General features: G+C 35.0%; 1 protein-coding gene across 25 annotated transcripts; it reads right to left on the reverse strand.

Annotated features, from left to right (window-relative positions):
- Positions 1 to 1098: 1098 nt before the first annotated feature.
- LOC110894188 lies at positions 1099 to 7417 on the reverse strand. 25 transcript variants are annotated; one of them, XR_004874501.1, is made up of 10 exons: positions 6973 to 7417; positions 5311 to 5669; positions 5118 to 5151; positions 4920 to 4998; positions 4610 to 4777; positions 4187 to 4229; positions 3383 to 3566; positions 2856 to 3036; positions 1394 to 2777; positions 1099 to 1286 (listed from the first exon to the last, which is right to left on the reverse strand). XR_004874501.1 is itself a non-coding variant. In XM_035980801.1 (10 exons), exons 3-9 carry the CDS (start codon positions 5137 to 5139, stop codon positions 3013 to 3015), a joined length of 534 nt encoding a protein of 177 aa, XP_035836694.1. In that variant the 5' UTR covers positions 5140 to 5151; positions 5311 to 5669; positions 6973 to 7417; the 3' UTR covers positions 2663 to 2777; positions 2856 to 3012. The 25 variants fall into 25 exon arrangements, 5 of the variants coding, with proteins under 5 accessions (XP_035836694.1, XP_021997065.1, XP_021997067.1 ...); XR_004874499.1 differs by adding an exon at positions 4407 to 4484 and having other exon boundaries at positions 3383 to 4229; XR_004874498.1 differs by adding an exon at positions 4407 to 4490 and having other exon boundaries at positions 3383 to 4229.
- Between the last annotated feature and the right edge of the window lie 12817 nt (positions 7418 to 20234).

The raw sequence follows: 20234 nt of genomic DNA on the forward strand, positions 1-20234 counted from the left end.
GCAACATAAGAAATGAGATCTTCATTCCACTTCCATGCAGATTTTATTCTATTATGTGAAAAGAACACTATCGTTATAGAAAACAAGGAAATCAAATTTACCGGTAGGAGTAGTAGATGAGGTTCAACCGTTCAATAACGGAACAATTTTCGTTCGAGTCGAAAATTAACTTCAAAATACAACGGAGATTGACGGATTGTTAATTTGATATCGGTTAATAACGGTTATCTCTTTGTTTCCGAGTCTCCATCTAGAAGCTTGAATTTGGTAGAAGAATGGAAGAGGAATGTGAAAAACATTCTAGAGATTGATTACAATACGAGCTACAACAAATTGTGTTTTGAAACTTTTAAGTTTTATAGTAGAAATTGAAATAATGAAGTGAAGAAAGGGAAGGGGGAAGAACAGAGTGTGAAGGGATGGTGGTTTTGTAGTGTGTGTGTGGGGTGGGGTAGGGGGTGGGGGGTGGGGGGTTGGGGGTTGGTTGATTAGGTGTTCGTCAATGATTAAGGGTGTGGAAATGTGGATTAGAGTTCATAACAATTTATGAAGCTCAATGATTAAGGTTTAGAAATGGAGAATAGAATCCACCACATTTTTATTGTATAATCTGGATTATGTTTTCGGTTTTTATTTGAGAATGGAATATTAGACAAGTGCCTTTATGATTTTCATGCATAATGTTGTATCATTAGATTTAATAAATAAATAAGTGGTGTTTAAGTTGTATTTGAATTAAACAAGTTTAGCTATTATTATTATACTTAGCTATTACTATATATTATTACTACTAGTCTAAGTGCCCGTGTAATACACGGATGGCTACACAACAAAAAAATTATACTTTAATACGTAAATAATTTATTACATGTACATTCAAATATTAACATAAATCATAGAAAGTATGTGAAATAACGGAAATACATAAAAACCATAAAAATTTCACAACTCATTGAAGATATCTTTATATACAAAAAGAAGCTAAAATATAACAATTTATGCAAGGATAAAGGACTCACCAGTGGAGGTAATGCATCCAACTTTCAAGAAATCATATGCTACTCTCTAGAGTTAACAAAATATAAATCAAGTGAAGGATATATTTAAACCCTAAGTTTCCACTTTATAACATTCACAAATAATATAAGTTATTACAAAGTTTATTGTACCAATAGTTACCTCACTTAAAATCAACACTCCTCTTTTTACATCTTGGAATGCTACAAACTCACAAATGAAAAGATTCATTCCACCCTCAAAGATGTGACAACCGACAATCGCTAAATCTGGCAATGCAAAATTAACATATACTCAGTAAAATTATCACATTCAATAAATAAAATATACGTATATCTTAAGAGTTTTAAAACTATAAAAGGGTGTATTTACTTACTTTTTCATCCAATATGTCATGCTTATCACAAAGTGTTGACCGATTTCATGATTTTGAACCGAACCATGAACATCTCTATCTCCCTCCCCCTTGAATTAAAACTTGTATTGAAGTCCAAAAGTGGATTACCTATCTCCACAACAAAATGATTAACTTCAAGAAAAAATCGACATTTCATTAAAAAAGGCAATTGTTTACCCAAATAATCAAGCAAGCATATAATTAAAAAGCATGTATGCGTGTGATTTTAAATTTGTACGCAATTACCTGGAAGATCTTCTAAAGATAAAATATTGGGTCGGCTCAACCCGTTCTGACAGTACCATAAACAACTTAAATTGACCCGTTATCCAACCTGCCCGACCGAACTATTTTGCAACCCGTATTGATTAGGGTAGATGGAATAACACAATACATATTGTTTGTCAACTTATCTCGTTAAGCATAATTGAACGGTTCCTGCTTCACCAGTAGTCATCTAAGCTTTATAAACAGAACCAAATGCCCCTTGGCCTATCAATGAGGTGAAATTGTAGGTTGCTTTCTGTAGATCTCTGCATGATCAAGAAAAGAAAATAAAAGAAGATAACGGTATCCAAATAACCATCAACACACCTGTGAAATCCCCTCATTTGAAAATATCCACGTGACCTATCCATGGCAATTGGACACGTCTCCTTGCCATGTGTCGTTTCAAGATTGGTCCAGATGATTCTCCTTGCTAGTGCATGCCCAAAATTTTCACCCTTGCGCCATATGTCGACTTTTGATTGGTCAAAATAGTCCAATTACTAAATAATATTCTTGGGTTCACTTTCATCTTGGCAAATTATCTGGTGAACCAATAGCATAATACAAATAAAAATATTCATCTCACTTCCAAATCATCATCATAGGTGATAACCCGGCCCAAGGTTAAAAGCAGTTCGCCAATTTTACATCAGTAGGCACCTCCATACCCACCTCTAATCTCATTATTTAAGCCTAGACAATCAGAAATCTTAATCATGGATTCATGCTAACTTTTTACTCTCAGCTGATTAGTGAGACTACCCCAAAGACCCCTAAATAATTATCCAACATAACGGTAAACTGGCACCCAAAAAATAAAATACCCATAACTGAGATTAAAAACTAAATTAAATCATAATTCATAATAACTGAAATGATAACAAACAACATCTAAAAAATCGCATACAATTATCTGAAAAACACAAGCACGCAAACAAACAATTGAGGTGTATTATTGTACCGGAAATGTTCGGAGGAAGGTTTGGAGAACTGGTCATGGGAGCATGAAGATAAGCAGGGTACCTATCAGAGTTGGTAGAAGTCGATCGGATTTCATCAATGTTGACTTCAGAAACAGTGGGCGTCATTGATCCTGTTCACCCCACTGATGACTGATCGATAAGACTGCCTGGTGTCTAAAGAACATGAATAATAACACTAAACCACTAACCAGTGAGATTGAGACGTGTATATCAGTCATGTGGCCAGCGATCTTTTCCCGAAGCTAGCTAGCCAACATTAAAGACTCAAGCCAGTGCATTAATGATGGCAGGAAATATAATGATTTCACAATACCGATCCTCGCCTCAATAACAATCAAAAGTTCTTCAAAAGCTAACTCTTCGAAACAACTACCAAACCACAATTAAAACCAAATCGGATCCAAATTAGTAGAGGAAAAAAAAAATCATCTAGCATTCCTTGACATCTAAGATTTATAAATGATAACAGTGCACAAAAAATGAAATTACCAATCTACATACAAAAGTTAGATTCTATAAATAGAATAGAATGCAATAGTTCTCCTGCAGTATAATAGATGCTACATATGTAAATTGTAAACAACCCAATAACATTGGATTGGAATGGAGTCGACCCAAACAAATGAAAGTACATGACAAATCTTCGTATGACATGTTTGTGAAGTTTACAATAGACCTTCAAACTGCAACAGATTTTCTTATGAGATGTTTGTACCTGATGCTTGAATGCTTGGATAGTTTCTCGTATCAGCGATAGTTTTTCAAATTCACTACTGCTTTCTTCAACGCCAGTCTCTTTTTTACAGCTTACGAATTCAGTCTCTTGTCGTTTGACTCTGTCATGAACTGTGGCTTCCGGTGATGACTCTGGCTCGTCATGACATGAAAGCTCAGATGAGCTACCATGCGGACCATACACAACACTTATTAGAAAACCTGCCAAAATTCTTGTATAATAATCTTGTCTACACACTATTTTGTACATACGTAGTTCAGATTTCTGACTAAGTACTACCACAACATATTTTTTTTACGAAAACCGTTTCTTTGAATTTGAATGTACCTGAATGATGGACATAGTAATTATGTAGAAATGGATCGAATAAGCCCAAAATATTTTCTTTGATAAGGTTGAAAAAACGACCAAATACGTGCAACATCGAAGCAAGTAAAAACAATTGAGCATAGATCACTACATCATTGCATCAATCGTCTGTCGTAAAACCCAGATAGCTTGAAGAAATGTATCGAATAAGCTCAGCTCAAAACTGAAGCAACTGACAAAATCGAAGCTAGTTACCTAACAATCATCCGATCTTAAGAATAATCAGATGGAGATTGAAATGTGAAGAGCTAAATTGCAGGTTCGGTTGTCACCGTAATCAGATGTTCGACAAGTTTCTTTCAATTAGTGTAAATTGCTTTCAATAAACTAAGTGAAAATACAACACTAAAACTAACAATCAAATTCAGTAAGACAATGGGGAATCAAAATAACACAAATCGATGAGAAACAAACCTGGTTACAACCGGTTGGAAGAAAGATCGGCTCTCAAAAGGATCTGTTATCAACAAAGAAAAATTTATTTAGGGATTCTAAAATAAAAGATGATAGGGAGAAATAGAGACCGGAAACAAATAACAGTATAAAAGGGGTAGCGGGTTAGATCATTGATATTATTTGGAACTAATTTAGTGACAGTCGCTTACGACCAATATTTCCGATCCGAATCACGAACCCGTAGCGTTCGGTTCGACTCTGTACCCAATTCCAATACGAGCGATCTGGTCCGCGAGATGTGGGGTTTCTGCAAATCCTGTGACTATGCTTAGAAAAGGTCAAAGTTAATTTAAACATTTAATGACAACCCAAGGCTTAGCCAACATATTGCTTAAGAATTCAACATTAATAAAAGTGTTTTGAGGACTAAGAAAGTGGTACCTGTTAATACGTTGCCTGCACCAAATATTGCATTCCACTAATTTCGTGTTAGCTATACACAACCTATTAACCAACAGGCAAATTTGTCCACATTTAAGCCACAGAACTCAATGCATAACATGAACATTCAATTTAAGCTTCAGGCTGCAGATGCTATAAATCCTCCACCTAGTATTCAGACATGAATTTAGGACATTAAACATGCTCCTCCAGATCTACTTTTGACTATGTAATAGGTACAAAGGTCTTTTAGTCTAAAAAAAGCAAAAAAAAAAAACATTAAAAACGACAAAAAACAGTGAATACTTACTTGATAATCATGGCATCATATTGTATCGATGGGTTGATTGAGATTGTTGTTGTAGATGTGGTGCTTAATTGGAGCGTACCTGTAACTAACTTGGATGTTTATTGAGACCTTGAAGAGAAGTAAACGTATTTGAGGTAAAAAACAAAATTGGAAAGTTGCACTGAAAAAAAAAGTGTAATATAAATGAGTTATAACTACCTCGGAAGGAGGGGACCTTCATTCAACTAAACACCTGCATAAACATATAAAATGTATCATCTATGTAGCGAAAAGATCGACTGAATATAATAACAGACATAATTAAAGCTGGAAGAGCATCTAAGAAAACTAAACAATGTTTTAATTTAATATTTAGATGGAAACATGTCCCATGAAAGCTTATTAAGATTACCTTGGGCACAACCTTGAAGTCTCACCATTCCCATTAGTATTAAATCCAACACATATCGCATGATACCGATTTCCATGAAGTATCTAAAACCACAACCTTAAAGAGTACACTCCAAACTACATCATATAGAACTGACAAAAACAAAACACACCATTTGTTTTTCTTTTTTTTTTTTACAAATTTACCCTTCATATTGATCTTTCTCTTCCTCCTTACCCTTTTCATCATATTCTACATCTGATGTAGCATCTTGATATTCTTGATATTCAGCTACATAATCATTCATGTTACTTTCAGCTTCGGTGAACTCCATCTCATCCATTCCTTCACCGGTACACCATCGCAAGAAAGCTTCACGCCTAAACATGGTAGTAAACTACTCACTCACTTGTCTAAAGATTTCTTGAATAGAAGTAGAGTTTCCAACAAATGTGAAAGCCATTGAGAGCCTGGTTGGTAGAATGTCACGAATGCTAGATTTAACGTTATAATATAAGTTATGTTCTTATTATAAAAGGAAAACTTACATTAGAATGAAAATCGAGTATAAATAGCTTATAAGTTACCATGTACTCCAACTCTTTCACATTAACCATGAATTTCTCCACTCCAAGCTTAGGAAATGGGTTGTAATAAGTGAACAAAGGAACTGGACATGATAATTGTGGTATCACCTAAATGGAGTTAAAAAGGGAGATGCTATAGACTTTTATAGTGAAAACTCACACTCTGGTTATAAAAAAAAATACATTTATGCAGAGAGTATATAAAGAACAATATTGATGCTTCTTTTTTCTCATAGATCAAGAATAAAGATGGTTAATGGGCCAGGCTGCCCAACTTTGATAAGAGTAAAACTTTTTATGATGGTTAAAACAGGTTTGTTTTACCAATGGAGTGGTGGACCATTGGCAAACGTAATGCCTTTAAACAACTTGGGAGGGGGATGTCTTAGGTTCAAGTCCCACAAAAGATAGGAGTAAAGAAATTTGCCGTTAAAAAAAAAACAGGTTTGTTTGACCCATAAACACTTGTAGTCTTACACTATCCATTTCTTTAATTTTGTAGTAATTGCATTTGGTAATTAATTGAATAATAACTCCATTTAGTTGATTCCGTAATGTCCTTCACAAATTCTCAAGAAGCTAAATATGGATTAATTATGTTTATTAAAAGTTAAGGAAGTTGCTTAACAATTTTTCGATATTCATTATAATCCTATAACGGATTAAGATAATATGCTTATATAGACTAATAAGCTGGAAGGTACTGCATCTGTATACTCATGCATAATTGCATATACCATTATACCTCTCAAGATTAGTAATGTACAAAAGATGAAACATTTTTACAGTTTTACAATTTCCATCAGCACTCTCATCTTAAACTAAAGCAGTTCTCATCTTACAAATATCCACTACGCAAAATTCATCAAGCCTTGACCATATAAAGGTCAAACCTTTAAAAAACTACATATAAAAGTTTGAAACCTTTAAAATAACTCAGAAACATGATAGTCAAACCTTGCCAAAAATATTTCAACAAACCCCAAATTAACAATGCAAAATCAATTCAAAAAACACGCTTTAAACTAATCGAGAGAGGATCCAGTAACAAATTAAATAAATCTTACGCTGATTCGAAGAGTAGGAGAAGCCTTACCAGCTATGTCAATAATCAATGTTCGTTGCCGCCAGTGATTCATGGCGGAACCCTAGCCGTTGGAAGACAGATCTCACCCTTTGCTGACCACCGATGACAACAATCACCTTGGAACCATCGCCGTCGCTGGCTACTAAGAAAGCCCTATCGCTGACCCCAGTCGTCAGAGAAGATGACCATCTCCCGTCTGCGTCTCTCATCTGCTCCATCTCTCTCTTGTTTCTCTTTTACAAAATTAAATATAATGAAAGCATTAACATAATGGTTCAATTCGAACATATTAGGGTTTCAATGTAGAAGAATAACCCTTTTGACTAATTGCAAAAGATTGGAAACGCTTCCATATGATGTTCCAGTAATTGAAGAATTATTCAAGTTTCCATATATAATCCAAGGAGCGTGTGAAAGAAGAATGAAGGAATTGTAAGCGGTAAGGAGAATTGAATGAGAATAGATAGAATAGAGAAATGGCGCTCAAAAAATGAATTCTCTGGCCAAAGAGAGTTGCCACATCATGGTCAAATAGTCAACCATTATTTTGCTTTAGTATAATAGATAGATATATTACTATACTAGATTAGAATCCCGTGTATTACACGGGTTGTATAAATATAATTTTATATAATAAATGATAAAAAGATATATATCTTAAGAAAAACTCATATGCCTGACCTAGAATAATTATTTAATTCTAGTGAAAAAAAATAAGGATTGTTTGACAACATCTGAATGGTTAAGTGCTGAACCAGTAAAATTCTGAACCATTAAGTGCTGAACCAGTAAGAGGTTTGAACCAGTAAGAGCCTGTATAATGCTTAACCGTTCAGAGGCAAATGTCTGACGAATTCAAATTAGAGGTCTTAACCATTCACACTCGGTATAAATCTTAACCATTCAAAGGCAAATGTCTGAACCATTTAGACATCTGCTCGTGAAACAAACAATCTGAACCATTAAGTGCTGAACCAGTAAGAGGTCTGAACCATTAAGAGCCTTATTAAGAGGTAAACAAACAGCCCCTAATACCATTATAAGTATATATCAAACGGAAACATTTGATTCCTAATTTACCATAATTTCAATCACCGAATTCCAAAGTATATATATCTACTCATAATAAAAACAAACATTTATGCTTATCTAATTTTTGTTTAGAACTATTTATAGAAAAACAAATATTTATTCTTATCTATTTTTTGTTTAAAATTTTTATTATTATTTACTATGATTATAATAAAAACAAACGTCGATATTCTTATCTATTTTTTTGTTTAAAATTATTATTATTGTTATTGTTATTATTATTTAATATTAACATAATAAAAAAAGTGTTTATCCTTATCTAAATATTTATTCTTGTCTAATATTTTGTTTAAAATTATTATTATTATTTAATATGAGAGATAAATAGGAAAATAAGGTGAGAAATCACCAGGAAGTGACACGTGTCCAAAAAAGAATTTTATTTATTAGTATATAGGATATTAATAAACGAATTAAAATGAATAGTGATTTAAATATTATAATAATGTATAGTTTTTTTAATACTTTTATTATTATAATATTATAATATAATAATAGCTATTTTCTTTACTTTTTAACTTTAATCATTTTTTTTAATATTAGGGGTTGGGATAAGCTTGGTGTCAACCGGTACCGAACCAGTACTTGTATCGAAAATACTGGTACAGTCCTGTTCGATATCAGTACATGAAGGTAAAAACCGGCACTAATACAGAAAACGCCAAAAGTTGGTGCCGAATTGGTATTGGAAATCTTTTGGTTCGGGAAATTCAGTGCTGCTACCCGGTACCATTTGCTCATCCCTGATCACGGTTACCGTACGAACAACGGTATCGTAAAACTTTTTTTTGTTGATTTTCTTCAACTTTTAAATTTTTTTAGTTTCAGAGGTAGGGATGAGCTCGGTGCCAACCGATACAGAATCGGTACTAATACGGAAAATACCGGTTATGGTACCAGTATTTGAAGGTAAAAAAACGGTAGTGAACCGGTACCAGGAACGCCAAAAGTCGGTACCGAATTGGTACTTAAGATCTTTCGGTTCGGCAAATTTGGTACCGGTACCCAAAACAATTTGTTCATCTCTGACCACGGGTTTCGTACGAACAGAATCGTTCCCATACAACTTTTTTGGTTCATTTTCTTTCGGTTATCTTTTAGTATTTTTTTTCTATATTTTTTTTATTCTTGTCAACAGTTCCGTTCGCAACACGTTCGTAGTGATTTCAAAACACATGTAAACACAGACTAAATAACAAAATAAATTCGTTGCAACGCGGCGAGCTTCTTTAAACCTAGTTATTATTATACATATGAATTTTGTATTTTAATTTGATTTTCTCTAATAACTTGAGAATATTAACATATTTAAAACTTTAACTTTACAACTATAATTTCTTTCAACATTCCGATATAAATTTATTGAAAATAGATATCGTTTTGGTGTCGTACCACAACAAACCGAACAACATCGGTATCTATACATGTATTCATTTCAGGTTTTCTGATTGATAACATATCCTATGCCACTGCCGTAGTGAACCGAACAGAAACCGAATAACAACGGTAGCGGTGCCCGCATTTATTTTTATTGTTTTTACTTTCATTAAACTGGCACCGTATCACTACCATACCGTACTGAACATCGGTACTGATACCTGTATTCAATTTTATGTTCCCACACTTTATATATAAATATAAAGAGCCAGCAAGAGACTGAAGACAACACAAAAAAAAAAACATGGCATTATAGCCTAGTGGTATTTTAGGGATGAAATAAGGCTTAAATCATTATGTTCTGAGTTTGATTTCCACAAGAGAGTTTTCCCAAATTTATTAGGTTTCCACCATAATTGGTGTATAGTGGTCCGTCAGTGATCTGTATGGTTTTAAGTGTTTCCAAATTAAAATTGATGTATTCTTTTTTTTTTTTTTTGAAAATTAAACTTCATTCAAAACGTCTAAAATTGATGTATTTAAGACAAATAATTGTATTGATCTTGTTTCGGGCTTATTTATCAACCCAACATGGTTATTATGAGTTAAATGCCCGGATAGTCCATGTGGTTTGGCCTTTTTCACCTTTAGATCCTAACTTTCTAAAATTACCTCTATAGTCCCTAACTTTTCAATTTAAGTTCTCGGATAGTCCCTGAAACCGATGGGGTTAGTTTTTGGTGTTAAGTGAGTGTAAAATTACAAAAATACCCTTAGTGTTAAATTAATACTAAAAAGTTAAAAGAGATATACTTCATCTTCTTCACTTTCACCATCTCCACCTGAAACCAACCTGCTACCCATACACCACCATCTAGCATCTGAAACCAACCTGAAACACAACCTGTCTCCTTCCCACCTTCTCACCACATTCCCACATCCGACACACCTCACCACCTTCCCTCACCATCAGCCACCATTCCACCTTCACTTCCGATACACCTCACCACACACCTCTGACACACCACTCATCCCCTTTCACCTCCTAGAAACCTCACCACCCACCTCCGATGCACCAACCACTTCCAACCACCGCAAACCTCCACCTTTACCATATTCTCCACCCTAACAACAATCCACGACCATCATCACCACCAATTTCCATCATCATCATCTACCATCATAACCAACCTGGCGTAGCTCCGGCGTCCATCATCAGATTTTTGGAGAAACCACAAAAATCGTCATTAATCTTCAGAAGAGAAGAAAAAGAACGGAATAAAAGGAGACCGGGGGGGGGGGGGGGGTTGCCGTGAAACTCGTCGGAATCAACCATAACCGTCGTCGTCTTGAACATCAATCGCCGGAAAACGATCAGAGCAGTCGCCGCAAACGACACTGTTGCCGCCGGATCTCCCTCTCTCCGTCTTCGATCTCCGCCGCTCACTCTCTCCTTCGAACAATCTCTCTCTATAATCAGAGGTGTGTGTGAATTGGTACATAAAGGTGATGAAGATGGGAGGTTTAGGGGGTGTTGTTGTTGGTGCATATATCTGTTGACTTCGTCTTGTATCGAGTCATGTAATAGAATAGATAGACCAGGACACGTAGTTCGAAAGAAACGGGAAACAGGTCTGAACCAGCAGGTTCACACGAAGTGACCAGTTCGTGCGAACTGGGCATCCATATATATAGTGGGTCTTGGTTTTTCATTTGTAACTTGGAGAACATTCTGATTCCATTAGAGAAGCTCTGCCGAAGTGTCGCCAGCTCGTGTAACCTTGTTATATCAATACAATCGACAGTTAATCTACTTCTAAGTGCATATCAAGCTGAATGAAGATCAAATCAATAAATTCCGCCTATGATTTGGTCTAGAACTCTTCTGATCGACTCGTTTTGATAGATTCCCCGATCCTACAGTTGTCAGCCGGTTAACATGGCCGGCGCCGGCCGGACTTCTCTCCGGTCGCCGGGTTGGTATCATACAGACGAGAGAGAGAGATGGGGTTAGGGTTTGCTTTGGCATGTGAAGAAGATGAAAGTTATGACCTGGGTTTTATGTGTGTGGGTGAGAGTGTTTGGGTCCCACCTGAATTAATATATTAACTATTTTATTTTAATGACTTAATAGTTATTTTTTATATTAAGGGCATTATAGTCATTTTACACCAACTTAACTAATAAAACTAACCCCCAACCTTTTCAGGGACTATCCGGGAACGAAAATTAAAAAAAAGTTGGGGACTATAGAGGTAATTTTAGAAACTTATGGACTAAAGGTGAAAAAAATCAAACCACAAGGACTATCCTGGCATTTAACTCTTCCTAATTTAAACCATTTGTTTTTACCGTAAAAAGATGTGGACTAGAATTTTGGTAAAATTTGTACTTGATTTTATTCGTTATGGCATCCATTAAATCCTTACATCAACATTAAAATCCTTTTATGCATCACTTGAGACCAGTAATTTAGTTTAAAACTTGAAAACATATATATATGTATCAAAATCGTAAAATGGACATACCACATGAACTAACCATGTAATTAATTCAAAAAATATAACATCAAAGAGTTTAGCATCATATCAATACAAGCATGTTAAGTTATCTATTGGGTCAAATAAGATTATCCTGAAAAAGATAACCTCATCTATGGTGAGTGGCCAACCATGTTACGTTTATGCATATCTTAAGACCAATAGTGTAGTTTACAATAAATATGTATTAAAGTCGTACAATGGATATACCACATGAAGTAACAGTGTAACTATTTCTATTTTTTTTATCTATTTTCTCATTAAGTAACCATATACACTTTGTTCTAAGTTGTTATAATGCATTATATGTCTAAGTGGTTGCCACATAAGTCTAAGGATGATAAATTCATTCTCATATCAAATGATATGACGATTCAACCAAAAGAATGATTGACAATCATCCAATACCTACTATAAATGTGCTTTTTAAACAAGTTGCCATTTTACTATAAATGTTATTTGTGTATTAAACCCAATTCTTACGCATTATTATTTAATAAATTTAATAGTTAACCAAAGAGATTTTTATGGTTTCATGACTTTGTTAGATATGTTAGTGTAATTGGATTGATTTGTTAATAAAAATGAATTATAATACCCCTCAAACAAGTAAGGAGGTGTGGGTATACACGTTTGTTTGAGTTAGACCTGGCAAACGGGTTGGGTCGGGTCGGGTCGGGTCATGGGTCAAAACGGGTTCGGGTCGAAACGGGTTCGGGTCAAAACGGGTCAATTAAAAAAAGGGTTGCTTTGGTTCGGGTCGGAACGGGTTCGGGTCGGAACGGGTTCGGGTCAGACCGGGTTCGGGTCAGAACGGGTTTCGGGTCGGGTCGGGTTGCAATTCCACTACGTTTGCAATTTCTAAAATTTGGTCAAAGTTCTGGAAGTCACCCAAAAGGGTGTTCTTTATACAAGTGGTACTGAAAGAAATTGGATTTGAACCAACAATATTTAGATGGTTCATGGTTACTGTTTTTGTAATTTCAAAAATTCGATTATTGGTACTGAAAGAAATTGGAACCAAAGCGGTTGTGGTACAGCTGTAGCTTTTTCAAAATAAATAAACAGCCTGGTCTAAAACCAAAATGAATGAAAAATAGTTAGAAAAAAAAATTAAATGTTGAGAGTGGGTTTGCGTCGAAACAGTTCGCGTCGAAACGGTTCGCGTCGAAACGGTACGCGTCGAAACGGTTCGCGTCAAAACGGTTAGATTCGAAACGGTACTGGTCGAAACGGTACGGGTCGAAACGGTTGCATCGAAACGGTTGCGTCGAAACGGTTCGCGTCAAAACGGTTCGATTCGAAACGGTATGGGTCGAAACGGTTCGATTCGAAACGGTACGGGTCGAAACGGTTCGCGTCGAAACGGTACGCGTCGAAACGGTACGCGTCGAAACGGTTCGCGTCGAAACGGTACGCGTCGAAACGGTTCGCGTCGAAACGGTACGCGTCGAAACGGTTCGCGTCGTGCGGAAACTCGTGTCGGCCCATAACCCGTTGCGATCCGAAACCCGTCTCGTGCTGAAACTCGTGTCGGCTCGAAACCCGACCCCGTTCCGATCCAAAAACTGCATCGTGCCGAAACCCGTCTCGCCCGGAAACTCAATTTGAACTGAACCTGTTCCGATCCAAAACCCGTTTCATGCCGTAACCCGTCTTGTGCGGATACTTGTGCCGGCTTGAAACCCATTCCGATCCGAAACATGCCCCATTTCTTTAAGACACTAACCCACATCGACCCATTTCTTTAATGTTGTCGACCCGCTTTAACCCGAAAATAACAAGATAGAATTTTAAGTGACCCATTGTGACCCATTTAGTTAAAATATCTTACTCAAACCAACCCATATAATTTTAAAAGCAACCCAAAGTGACCCACTTAAAAGGCTTTGGGTCAAGATTGCCACCTCTAGTTTGAGTTTATTATAATTCTAAGTAACGGGGGTTTCAAGGGGCAACTCCCCTGGAAGTAGGGTCCAAGGGGCAAAAACTCCTGACGAGATCTATTATTTTTTGAAAACTGCCTTTAAAATTCGAGATAAAATTCCGTAAAAAAATAGAAGCAATTTGAATTACAAAGGATATTCCGATCAGGCACTGACCCCTAGTTCGTGCATAATTATTGTAGGAGTAGTTTTTTTATGATTGATAAATTTGAGTGAGCTATCGAATCGTTTCAATTTGAAAATATTTCATGACTCTCAATTTTCAGTACCTTATATGATTACTTCATTAATGTCTTTTTTTCAATTCCTATCTTTTAACTTCTGTAAATTTCATCTTTTACCTGAATTATTATCCAAATTGTATATTTCACTTGGGGAAATTAAAGTATTTTAAGCTAAGGATAATTATATATATGGAACTAGGTTAGTTTTCCGTGTGTTACACGGGTTGAATAATCTAAACTATATAATAAATACTAGGTTATAACCCCGTGTATTACACGGGTTAAGTAAATAAAAAATCAAATAGTTATAACGAAGGTTTAACAATTATAAAACGATATTTTTAAGACGCTTTTCTGATATCCAAACAAAATTTTATGTCATGTATGATCAAATCTTATGATGTTTGTCAAGTTTATAAATATGAAAGCATTTGAACCATCGATTAGAAGACAGACTGTATCGTCGACTTTCTCACGAGTTTTAACAGTCATGTGAACATACATTTAACAACCCAGGTTTTATTTAAATGATAGTGGTCTTAATTTATTAGTTCGAAAAAATGTACTCTCCACTTAACTGAGAAAACTAACCCTCATATTGAAGATCCTCAAATTTATACTTATCTTATATTAACTAAATAAATAAATATAATAAATTAATATTAAATCTTATAATACTTTAATAAAATATTATCCTCAAATTTAAATTGTTAATTTAATAAATTTTTAAAACAAATACCTCTCTTTCCTACTTATCTTATATTAAATATATAATTAATAAATTAACATTAAATGTTATCCTAATTTATAAAAACTATAACTTTTTTTATTATTTGGTGTACAAAATTATATTTATTCAACTCGTGTAAAGCCTAGGATTTTTAAAAATATAATTTTTTTTATTATTTACTATACAAAATTACATTTATTCAACACGTGTAATACACGAGGTTTTTAAGGATGCATTTTTTTAATTATTTGATAGATTTTTAAGGATACACGAGTTTTTTTTAAAGATACGACGTTTTTAGTATTTAATATACAAAATTACATTTACTTAATATGTGCAATACACATGGTTTTTAAAGATATAACTCTTTTTAGATCTATTTAACATGTGTAACATACACGTTTTTAAGGATGTAATTTTTTTTATTATTTCGTAGGTTTATTCAACCTGAATACACACGAGTTTTTTTTTAAAGATACGACATTTTTAGTATTTAGTATACAAAATTACATTTATTTAATCTGTGTAATACACATGGTTTTTAAAGTTATAATTTTTTTATTTGATATATAAAATTGCATTTATTTATCCCGTACAATATACGGAGTTCATAAATATATAACTTTCTATTATTTAATATATAAATTACATTTATTCAACCCGTGTAATACACGGGGTTCTAACCTAGTATATTTCTAAATAAATTATGTAGTAGTATATATATCTTAAATAATAATCTAATATAACGTGAGTCTTTTTTATTATCAGAATTTTCATAATTATATTTATCCACCATTACTAAAAGGATTTTCTTCGTCTCTCTCATAATATATAATTTCCATAAACAATTATTTAATTTTAATGGATTAATACTTAAATCAAGATAAATGAATATAAAAAACAAAAGAATAAAAGATTAAAAAAATATAATTTATGTGATTAAAAGAATATATAGAAGTCATTCCTTATCTCTATTTTTTTTTGTTTTTAATGGATTAACACTTAAATCAAGATAAATGAATATAAAAAACAAAAGAATAAAAGATAAAAAGATATAATTTATGTGATTAAAAGGATATATAGGAGTCATTCTTTATCTCTAATTTTTTGTTTATCCATTATTTAAGCGGGAAAAAACAATTGAGAGCACTCTAGAAAGCGCCATGTGTCCTTCAAATGGTTTACTTTATTATATGTATAGATTTCTTGTAAATGCAAACCAAAGATGGAGACGTTTATATACCAAATTGACATAAATGGGTTAATATAAAGATGATGTATGTTACTATTATAAAATTCATCAAAAAAACATGTAATTGTTGAAAATGATACAAAAATAAATATATTATATTATATACTATAGGTGGTTAGTAATAGCAATCAAGTTATATATTTAGTTATAATAATACGACAAACAAATTAAGGACCTAAGTATGAACAATCAAGTTATATATTTAATTTAATAATAATACTAATAATAATTATAAATATAAATATAATATGACAAAACAAATATGGAACCTAACTATGTATAAATATCTTAAAGTAAACTAATAGACAATAACTAAAATCCCCATAATAAATAAATAAGATATTTGAGTGTGTTCCCTTTTCATCAAACGAATTTTAAAATTTATGGTTAGATATTTTATTAAAAAAATATTTTCGAGTGTGTTACCTTTTCATCAAACGAATTTTAAAATTTATGGTTAGATATTTTATTAAAAAAATATTTTCGTTAATAAATAATTATGAATTTTTTTTTAGAAGAGATTAAATTAAAATTAAACTAAATAATAATTATCTATAAGAGATTAAACTAAATAATATTTAATAGGAGAGTTATCTATAATTAATTAGAAGAGATTAAATTAAATAATAATTATCTATAAGATACATGGCCTAATATGATGATAAGTGTCCCAAAAATGGTTTCTTTTATTATATAGTATAATCTATTTTCTTTCCGGCACCACAATCCAAGAATCTCATGTCTAGGGATAACCAATTGGACAAGTTTAGTATATACCTATGTGATGTGGCCAGTTAGTTTGTCAACCCAACCCACTGGTGATGCTTTAACATTTGTTGTCGTTGTTAAGGAAGCAACCCTTTAGTGATGCTTTAACATTTTTTTGGTGTTGTTTTGAAGGAGGTAGACTCACGAATGGTGCGAAAGAAATGGAATTATCTAAGCTTTGGTATGGGGTAATGGAATGGATGGTGGAATGGAATAGACGAGTTAATAGAATGGATGAGGTAATGAAATTGATCATTACCATTCATGTCTTGTTTGTTTATCATATGAGAATGGAATAAATCATTATTTTTTGTTGTTTGGTTGGCAAGAAAAGACGAAGGAATAAAATCGGATGGTGGTGGTCAGTGGTGGGCGATGATGGTGGGTGGTGATAGGTGGTAGTTGTACCGGCGGCGGGTGGTGACAACGACGTGGTGGTGGGTGACGACGAGGTTGTGGCAGCGATGGCGATGGTGATGGTGGCGGTGGCGATGGTGGTGGGGCGGTGGCCGGAGGTGGTAGCGACGCCGACGATGGGTGGTGGCGGCAGCGGTGGACAGCAGTGGCGGAGGTGGGTGGAGACGGTGGGTGGTGGCAGTCATCGGAGGTGGCATCAACGATGGTGGGTGACGGTGGCAGACGTGGATGGTGGCGGTGATCGGAAGTGGCAGTGACAGCGGTGACGAAGGTGGGTGGTGGTGGTGATCGGAGGTGGCGGTGGCGACAATGGGTGGCGGTGGTGGGGACGAAGGTGGGTGGCGGTAGCGGCGGATGACGGTAGCGGCCGTGGCGGATGGGGCGGTGGTGGCGGCGGTGGTTGCAGTGGCAGTGCTGGCAGTGGTGGTGTTGTCGATGGATGGCGGGTGGCGGCGGTGGTGGTCGGAGCTAGCGGCGGCGACATCGGTAGCGGTGATGGCGGAGGTGGGTGACGACGGCAGGCGACGGTGGTGGATGGCGGTGGCAATAGTGGTGGGTTGTCGTGTTGTTAATAAAGGGCGAAAAGGGAATGGAAAAAAAACAACGGGACAGATGTAATAATTTTGAGAAAATGCAAATGCAATTTGAAATGGACGATTTCATTCAGTCGACCAATCAAACACTCTTTTCATCATTCTCTCGCAATGGTTCATTCCACTTCTGCTTCCATTTCTGTATACAAAACACTACCTAAAATTAAGGAAGACATGCATAGAAATCGAATATATTGCCCCAAATATTTTAATATATCATGAATATACAAAATTCATAATCTTTAGCTTTTAAAAAAGAGTAAATTGTCAACGTCCCTAAGGTTTAAGTCTGTTTGTCAGTTTCATCCAAAATTACTTTTTTTGTCAAACAGCTCTTCACCTTTGGTATTTTTTTTACCATTTTCATCCAAACCACTAACTTAGTTTACTTTTTATGTTACGTTGAAGGATATTTGGATAAAACTGACAAATATAAAGCCGCAGGGATGATTTTGGCAATTTACTCAAACTCTTTTTAGTTTCTTTTATTTAATTAATTTTGTCACATATTGTAAAGACCTTCAAAAATGTCCCTAACTAACCTATAAATACAAACCCCGGGCCTCTAAAACCTTATTGTACATGAAAAAAATAAGAAAACAAAGTTCTTGAGTCTCAGGCGGGCCGCGTAAAGGTTGAGCATAGCCTTACACGGGCCGTGTCAACTAGGAAGTTATCAAATAAACGTTTAAGGGTCTCAGACGGGCCGCGTAAAAGACAATCCAGGTCTTACGCGGGCCGCGTCAACTTGAGGTTGACCGGATAAGTATGCCGGGGCCACGTGTTGACTACCTGGGGGGCCTACTCATGACCAATCAAGCCTACGCCTAGACTGGGCGGCTAGGCGGGCCGCGTAAATGTTACTGGTGGGTTTACGCGGGCCGCGTGAAGTCCCAATTTCAGCTATAAATAGCCTGTTGCATGCACAGTCCACTGGTGTCGAAATCTTTTCGTAAAAACGAATTCTCACTACTCTGAAGTCGAAATTTTAATTAGTATAGCGAGGCGCTGCCACGATACCGGGTATTAACTCGATCGCTATTACAATTCAACGTCCGATCGATTGAAACTATCCAACGAATGTTTAAGTGCTGCTCGAATTAGGGTTTATACTTTGTCATTCGTCGTGATTCCGACAGCATGTTTGAGTGCTGCCCGAACTCGGGCTATACTTTGTCATTCGTTGTGAATCCGCTGAATGTTTAAGTATCGCACTTTGTCAATCGTTGTGAGGGTTTAATCTCGTGAATTGTCGTAAATGTTGTATTAGTTACTAACCCAGTTTGTGTGCATTGTTAATTAAAATTAGGTTGATCAAGGCTAATCAGTAGGCTTATACACTGCTCGTTAAATCTGCAATGTGAGTCATTCTCTTTTTATCAACTGTTTTACAATACTCCAAATTATTTTCCAAAGTTATAATTACAGTGATTAAGTTTATGTAGTCTTCAATTACAGCCGGTATGTGGGGTATTGTGCACATTACTACTGTTTTTATCATTTTAGGTGAGCGAGCCTAAATCCTGATATACACTATTAGGTAGTCGGACCTAAATAGTGATTTACGTCACTTGTGGGTGAATGGACCCAACAGTGATATGACCACAGTCACAGATCCGGTTGAGTGACAAATACGGTGGGTAATTAGTTGACATAGAAACATTGTAATCTCTCTTAATACTGTGAATTATAACAAATGTGTCGTTTTCAGTAAACTGAATGATTCACTCAGTATTTCCCCGCTGACAAAACCTTTTCAAACATGTTGCAGGTAATCTGTTGTGATCCAAGAAAAGTGTCGTGAAGCACTACCAGATTAGAGAAGTGGCTCAATGTAAATGAATAAAAGAAACATGTTTTGTAAAATAAAGATTTCCTAGTGAAATCACCTTATTGTAAAATTACAAGGTTTTATCCCTAAATTATATAAACGGGCAGTTTTAATATTACAAGATCCTGTATTAAAAGACTCCCGCTGTCACTTAAATTTAATACCACGGGATTTCCTGTCTCGCGGCTCTGGACCGGGTCAAACCAGGGCCGAGGGTCGTGACAGGAAAAGGTGGTATCAGAGCCACTGTTTTAAGCTTATCACTGATTTTAGCCTATTAAAGTAATTGAGGAATATTTAAGAATTTCTAATTGCCATTCTGTGAATATGTGTTTTATTAACTGATTAATTGTTAAGTTACAGTATGGGTAAACAAAGACTTTCTGCCATCTACCACAAATTAGATACTGCACCCAAAGAAAAAGGAACCTCTTCCTCAAAATATCCAGCAGATCTGGAAGAAGGGATTTTTGTCCGTAAAGCACAATATGAAAATCCTCT

This window comes from Helianthus annuus, chromosome 12, assembly GCF_002127325.2.
Source record: "Helianthus annuus cultivar XRQ/B chromosome 12, HanXRQr2.0-SUNRISE, whole genome shotgun sequence".
Classification (NCBI taxonomy): domain Eukaryota; kingdom Viridiplantae; phylum Streptophyta; class Magnoliopsida; order Asterales; family Asteraceae; genus Helianthus; species Helianthus annuus.